The sequence below is a fragment of the Macrobrachium nipponense genome, chromosome 1, assembly GCF_015104395.2.
Source record: "Macrobrachium nipponense isolate FS-2020 chromosome 1, ASM1510439v2, whole genome shotgun sequence".
NCBI lineage: Eukaryota > Metazoa > Arthropoda > Malacostraca > Decapoda > Palaemonidae > Macrobrachium > Macrobrachium nipponense.
Genome location: NC_087200.1, coordinates 62,392,639 through 62,400,968, shown reverse-complemented (window position 1 = coordinate 62,400,968; position 8,330 = coordinate 62,392,639). Strand labels below are relative to the sequence as shown.

The 8,330-nt window shown below is 36.4% G+C and overlaps 1 protein-coding gene across 1 annotated transcript; it reads left to right on the top strand.

Annotated features, from left to right (window-relative positions):
* The first annotated feature begins 335 nt into the window (after positions 1–335).
* LOC135218800 (zinc finger MYM-type protein 1-like) lies at positions 336–1,118 on the top strand. Its single transcript, XM_064255249.1, has one exon. It carries the CDS (start codon positions 336–338, stop codon positions 1,116–1,118), a length of 783 nt encoding a protein of 260 aa, XP_064111319.1.
* The last annotated feature ends 7,212 nt before the right edge of the window (positions 1,119–8,330 follow it).

Here is an 8,330-nt window from a genome sequence, read left to right as displayed (position 1 = left end):
TTATGATATTGTTCTAAGAGTATGTGTTTCTTGGATTGAGTATCAAGAGATGGGACATATTATCAAGCTTAATTTCTGAATCAGGCACTCACAAAGGGGTAACTATTAAAACGTTGAACCTAACTAGATGGGCTGGACGTTATGATGCGGTATTTGCTCTCAAAGTTCGATTCTGTGATGTGCAGAAAGCTCTAGCACAAATAATATTATGCAGCTCTAAGGCAGACGAACGTAATGAAGCCACTGCACTAAAGAAATGTCTTGAAAATTTTAATTTTGTATTCTTTTCGACGTTTCAGTCTAAAATCTTACAGTCAATAAATTTAGTATAAAAGATGTTGCAATCAAAAGCAGTTGATCTTGCTGAGGCAGCAGACCTCTTAAAGGTTTGCATGGTTGAGATGTGCAGATTAAGAAATCAGTTTGAGGATGTAAAGAAAGAAGCAACAGATACAGCCCAGAAGTGGTCAATCAGACCAGAATTTGAGAAAAAGAGACTTCGTACCGTAAAAGGACATTTTGGCGAGCTTTGTGAAGACCAAAGATTAGAAGATCCAGAAAGTTTGTGTAGAGTAACTGTTTACTATCGTACTCTGGACATCATCACAACTCAGTTGAACTTCCGTTTTACTGGCTTGCATGAAGTTGTCTCATCATGTTCAGTGTTGGAACCAATCTCATTGCAAAATTTAACTGACTCAGAGCTGTACGGAAAAGCATCTAGTTTTGTGGAAAAATACCACAACGATGTGTCAGAGACATTCACACAGGAAATTCTCAGCATGAGATCTGCTCTGAAGGGAGAAATAAGCAAAGTTTCCAGTATTAAGGACCTTGGTAATATGTTGATCATAGAAAATCATTCTATTTCAGCCAGTTTTCCTGAGGTTTGCACTGCAATGCTAATGTTTTTAACTATTCCAGTCACAACTGCAAGTGCAGAGCGTTCATTCTCCACACTAAAGCTTGTTAAAAATTATTTGCGAAGTACAATGGCACAGGAAAGAGTAGAAGGACTAGCTCTTCTATCAGTTGAACAAGGAACTGCACAAAGATTGAACTTAAGCAAAGTCATTGACAGATATACAGAGATGAAAGCAAGGAAGAAAGAATTCTAGAAGGTATAAGGTATATTTGTTTATTTAATGAAGGTATAGATGTTTTGGACTAAGTTGTGTTTATTTTTATTTTATAAGCATCGTAATTATGCAATAATGTAACGGCCACATAGGCTTACATAAGGGGACTCATCTGATTCATTATTGAGAATATATAATTTAGATGTTTTTTTCTAAGCTATGTATGTATTAACTATTAGTAATTATATTTCAATGCCAGCATATTATATTTTAATTTCTTATGCCTACCAGTTCTACGATATATTAAATCAATCTCTCTACTCTCTCTCCCATAATATATATATATATATATATATATATATATATATATATCATATATATATATATATATATATATATATATATATTTTGGAGGTAATGGGGGCCCACTGTAAGAAAATGCCACGGGCCCATTCTCACCTAGTTACGCCCCTGCTCATAGGACTCATGCCCAGAGCCAATGTTAACCATTACTCCCTTAGCAATGCAATTGGAATCAGTAACAGAGTGGAGCTAATATGAAAAGAAAAAGGTGTTAGGTTTGTGAACTTTTGGGGGAGATTTATAATGAATAGGAAAGTATATAAAAGAGATGGAACTCACTTGAATTTGGAAGGAGGAAAACCAATAGGAAACCTTCTCAACGAAAACTTCATGAAACACTTCAAGTGAACTGAATATTCAAGGGAAGAAGTCAGAAAACAAAGAATCTGGTTAGCAATAGAACTGCAGCAAACAGTGACAGTAAGGGAAACCAATAAAGCCACAGAGGACAAAAGAGAAGATAGAGAAGTCCCTCAGAGTGGCGCAGTTTAATGCACAATGTATTCGGAACAAAGTATATCTGCAAGTAAAGAATTAGACTTAGTAGGTATCACAGAAACATGGATACAAGAGGCAACAAGAGACTTCGTAGGAGAGTACCAGATAGCTGGATATAAATTTTTCAAAAAAAGATAGACTCAATAAAAAAAAGGTGGGGGCGTTATGGTATTTGTCAGGGACCACCTCGGTCTTATAGAGTGTAAAATTACAACCATACAAGAAGTGATTGGCATCAACATAAACAGTCTAGGGAAGAAGATAACTAATACTAGTGTACAAACCTCCCCACCAACCACAAATGTTCGATGGGGAGCTGTATGCACTACTAGGACAAGAAATAAGCAACAAACTCTGCATAATAATGCGAGATTTCAATGCAGCAGTACACTGGGACACCCCGTTGCTGAATAACCCCTGGTTCCATGCAGCGTAAAAACGCCATACAAACAAACACTGGGACACGATGACCTCTGCAACTTCAGTTTACTTCAGTTTAAACATATTTTGTACGATTTTTTCTATCTAATAATAGTTTACATTGGTGTATATATCTAACGATTCACTCGATTGTTACCTGCCAGTTGACTGATTTATTTATGCATTGATTAGCTCCTCTCTCTCTCTCTCTCTCTCTCTCTCTCTCTCTCTCTCTGGTAGTGGTACCTACTGTAAATGGTTATTAGAGTGAAAGGTATTTGAATGTATGGTGGAACAGTAAAACGATAGACACTATGATTTATGGTAAAGTGGGTATTAGCAATATAGTACTTGTATTACGAAGGTGAAGAAGAGATGGCCAACAAGGAACGTAACTGTCGGCACGGCTGCAGAAATTCGTTTGTCACGCAACTGTTCAACTTTTTAAACTATGAAAAAGCCGCCAGTTGCCTTCAGATTGGTTTCAATAGGTAACTGGTTATAGTTACTCTGTGTTACAAAGAAAAATTGAGCCTTTCTATCGGACACTCTAATATTAGAGTTAAACCCTTGATTATACCGATGCACATATAACAGTCGCTTTACCATAACTCAGTGTCTATCGTCTTACTGCTCCACCACCGTACATTCAGATATCGCTCACTCTAATAATTTATAGTAGGCACCACTACCATACCACACACACACACACACACACACACAGAGGAGCGGATCAATGCATAAATAAATCAGTCAACTGGCAGCTAATAACCGACTGGATCGTTAGATGTATACAACAATGTATATTATTAGATAGATAGATAGATATAAAAATCATACAAAATAAGTTTAAACTGAAGCAACTTTCAGAGAAAGAGAAGGGAAGGTGAGGGAGGGAAGAAGGACGGGGATTGCGGTGGAGGTGGGGGGAGAGGGTAGGAGGAGCTTTTTACTGTTGTGTTCGTATCCATTTCTGTCTAATGGAGTTTTCGCCTCTTGGTACAGGGACAAGTGTCTTTATTCTTTACAATTAGTGATTCACGATACCCTTATAAATTACGGCATTGGGTGTAATACACTAAAGCAAAATTTCGTTCTGATACGAGTGTTCGTTACAGAGTTATCGCCAAAAAACGTGCTTGCACTGTCTCTGAAACCCATAGTAGATATATACCATTAATAAAGATACTAACAAATGGTAATCCTCAGCCTAAGAGGTTCAACAGAGAAATTAAAATTAGATAAGAGAAAGAGAGTCTCAGTGCATAAATCCCACACCCAACACCAGAAGAAGCAAGCATGCATAAAGAACACTGTAGAATGGTGGGCAAATTAGTAAGAAATGCAAAGATAAATGAGAATAAAAGAGTTGCATCAGTTTGTGAGGAAAACCCAAAAGAATTTTTTGTGCATGATAATAGTAGGAAGTCAATCAAAAATAGCATAGGTCCCCTAGGGGACAATAGAGGAAACCTGGTGAACTCAGACTTGGAAAAAACAGAATTATTGAATAAGTTTTTTACTAGTGTTTTCAAAATTGAAGACTTCCTCAATACTGGAACCTGCTATTAAATATGAAGAGGCAGAACCGTTGAACAAAATAATATTTACAGAAGAGGACATTAAAAACAAAATCGACAAACTCAACAAGTTCAAATCTTCTGGCCCGGATGCATATTTCCCAAGTCTGGAAGAGTTTAGGGATGGGGAAAATTAGGACCAATCAGAGCGCGTGGAGCTGATCCATGACGTCACAAGCCACACGCCTTTTAGCTCCCTCCTATATTCATTACTGCCGCCAGTCAAGATGCCGAAGAAATAGTTTCTTCTCAATTTCACAGTTTACGGCTTGTATGGCATATATATTTTAGTCAGATATATCTAAACATAATGCAACACTTATTTAAAAATATTATTCTTCAAATGAGATACACCGTGAAATATAATATGCGTTATTGGTTTCTCACTCTCGGTAAATAATATTTTCACATCGCGAATTTCTTAATTATATACATGAAAATGCATGTTTTAAGCCATTTATAAAGAGTTGCGATAACTCATGGGATGAATCAAACAATATACAAGATGGTAAAAATGATGGTATCTGACCTGTTTGTAGGGGAAGATAGAGAGACGGAGTAGGCTTACACTACGGATTTCTATGGACATATGCTATTTCGTAGTAATGCACATTACTGCACATTGTATAAAAGCAATATACTGATCATTACTTTGGCCATGAACAGAAATCAGACTGATATAGTCCCTACTATTTACAGGGACACAGTATCAGCTTCATTCATTAAATTATTTTTTGGTGATCTACGTTAGCCTATTGTAACCAAATATTCCGTTTTGATAAAACCTTCCAGATGTCCTTACCTGATTGGTCCTTGTCATTCATTGTGTACGAATATATAAAAAGTTTTTATTGAAAAATTTTTGCTTTTGATTTTTACTTTTCATACATTGTGTACAAACAAATAAAAAGTGATAATATAATTCAGTATTGAATATTTTTTAGCAAGCCCTTACGTGATTTTTGCTTTAAAATCATTGTGTACAAAGAAAACACTGATTATTTAATTTATTTAATATTTTTAGCAAACTTTTCGTACTTGTCATTCATTGTGTGCAAAGAATCAAAATGAGTATTTCATTAGTATGTAATATTTTTAGTAATTATAGGAGTACAGAATACTACCTATTTACGGAGTTTCAGTAGACTTTTTAATAAGCTGAACTAGAGCAGAATTGATACATAAATTTATTAGAATTGCGATATGCTTTAAAGTAATTCTGCATGACACTTTTTTTTCCAACTCTTTTATCAGAAAATTTTATGCAAATATTCAACATGTATAATTAAAACCAGGGATAACGGTAGTATATGAGTATACTACTATTTTTTCATACAAGCTTAAATTAAGTGCATAGATTTTTTTTTTTTTCGCACTGGGGCAGCTAAGGCCATTCAGCGTTGAAACGGAAATTGACAGTAAAAGGTTTGGAAGGTGTTACAGGAGGAAAACCTCAAAGCAGTTGCACTATGAAGCAATTGTTAGAAGAGGATGGACAATAAGATGGAAGAAAGAAAATATGAACGAGGCAACAGTAAAATGAATGAAAATAGTTGCAGCTAGGCGCCGAAGGAACGCTGCAAAGAACCTTAAGTAATGCCTACATAGCACCGAATAAGGCACTATCACCCTACGAGAGTGCATAAATTTCTCATCAAAACTGTATCCTCCACATTTCTTTTATACATATGGCAGTTATCATTTTAGTTCTGTACATGATACCTTTTTATAGCCTGAAACAACTGGCAGTAACGCCTGAAAAACGTTCCATGCTCCATGCTTTTAAAATCGGCACTTTCAAGGTCCAAGATGGGAGTCAAAGTGCCGCGAAGTTCTTGGCCTCCTGACTGTAGTGCTAATTACAGATCATATACCATCATTTTTACGATACCATCCATTTTACCATTTTGTATATTGTTTGATTTATCCCATGTGTTATCGTAACTCTTTCTAAATATCATTAAACACACATTTTCAAGTATATAATTTAGCAACTCGCGATGAAAATGTTATTTATGGACTAAATATCGACTTTCCGAGCAGGAATTAAGAGACACTGAGTACTATTACCATGAGGGAGAAGGCAATAACGCTTAATATATTTCACGGTGTATCTCATTTGAAGAATATATTGTTTGTTGAATTAGTGTTGCATTACATTTAGATATATGTGGCTAAAATGTATAGGTCAAAGAAACCGTAAATTGTGAAATGGGAAGTTTTTCTTCGGCATTGTGACTGGCAGTAATAGCTATGAGACCGAGTGTAGCTAAAAGGCGGGGCTTGTGACGTCATGGACAGCTCCACGCGCTTTGATTGGTCCTAATTTTCCCCATCCCTAAACTTTTCCAGACTTCGGAAATATGCGGCCCGGATGCGATTCATCCAAGGGAATGAAAGAGCTAAAAGAGGAGATAGTTCCTCACCTTTAGAAACTCTACAGAAAAAGAGCAGAACAAAGAGGATGGAAACTAGGTAATGTGCCCCCTATTTTCAAAAAAGGTCCAAGAAAAGAGCTGGGAAATTATAGAACAATCTGTTTAACGTCGTTTGTAAGATTTGTGGGTCCATAATTGCAGATCAAATTGTGGATCACATTGATAGAAACAACTTGCTGTTAAACAGTGAATACGGTTTCAGACAAAACAGATCCTGTCCATCAAACTTATTGGAGTTTTTTCATAACATGCTTCGTATTTACGACAGTAATAGAGAAATAGATATACTCTACTTAGGTTTCCAAAAGACCTTTGACAAAGTCCCACACAAGAAACTAATGACAAAAGTTAGAGCTTTAACCATTGTAGGAGACTGGGTCGAAGACTGGCTAACTAATAGAAAACAGGGTCGTAATAAATGGTGAAGAAACAGAATGGTCAGATTGTAGGCTTCACTAGCAAGAGAGCCAAATTTGCAGATGACTCCAAACTAGGTGTAAATGCAGCAGACCCAGATTCAGTGGGAAGTTTAAGAAATTATCTAAGGAAAATAGGAGAGTGGTAAAAAATATGGCAAATGCCTTTTAACCTGGATAAATGTAATGTGTTACAAACAGAGTCGTAAGAAATGATGAAGAATCAGAACGGGCAGATGTAACAAGTGGAGTTCCTCATGGTTCTGTCCTTTGCCCTCTCTTGTTTTTAATTTACATTGATGACATTGATGTAGGCTTAACTAGCAGGATAGCAAAATTTGCAGGTGACACCAAACTAAGTGTAAATACAGCAGACCCAGATAAAGTGGAAAGTTTAAGAAATGATTTAAAGAAAATAGGAGAGTGGTCAAAAAGATGGCAAATGCCTTTTAACTTAGACAAATGTAAAGTGTTACAAATAGGAAAAAAATCCTGTTATAAATAGTGTAGAACAAGAAAAGGACCTTGGAGACATTATTATCTCTAGAACTTAAAATCCACGAAACAGTGCTTAAAAGCTGAAAAGAAGTCACAGAAACTAGTGGGATACATAAAGAGGCAGTTCAAATACAGAAACAAGGAAACGGTGCTGTGGTTTTACACATCCATAGTAAGATTTCATCTTCAATATGCAGTACAGTTTTGGTCACCAACGCTAAGAAAGGACATAAATAGATTAGAAAGGGTACAAGCAAGAGCCACAAAGTTAATTCCATCCATCAGGCAAATAGGTTACCGAAGGCACCTAGAGAGCCTGAAATGTATGGCTTAGAAACACGACGATTTCGAGGACAACTAATAGAAACATTTAAAATACTGAAAGGCATAACAAAAGTAGACTGTAACCTATTTACATTAAACGAAAACCAGACAAGAAATAATGGATGGAAACTAGAACAGAAGAGATACAACACATCCCATTGTGGGAACTTCTTTACATACAAGATATGTGACACATGGAATAAACTACCACCAGTTGTAAACAGCAACAGCTTGGAAGAGTTTAAAAGAAAGCTAGACAAAATCATTAGGACACTGTGAATGCACAGTAAAACCTGCTCCTACAGATAAGTGAGCACACGATGTCTCCTCGAATGGCCTAACAAGTCTTTGAGACATCCTTATCCTTGTAACTCCTTGTAACTCTTACAGTCATGTTCTCATTTTTAAGAACATTCTCTCTCTCTCTCTCTCTCTCTCTCTCTCTCTCTCTCTCTCTCTCTCATGAGCGCACGCAAGAGGGCTTTTATGACCTATACAGCCGAGCAGGACATCGACACCGAATGCGTCGTAAATAGGAGCTTAGGCTAGGATTTCTCCAAGGAATGACCACTGCCATACATTATGACATAGGTTAATAGTGTGCGCATAAGGAATCCTCGTGTTCAGAGCAAAGGACATGAGGGTCTCTGTTATTAATTTTGTCCTTTAGCAGTTATATCTTTGCATTCATCTTTTCTCCGCAGTATTTTTGTG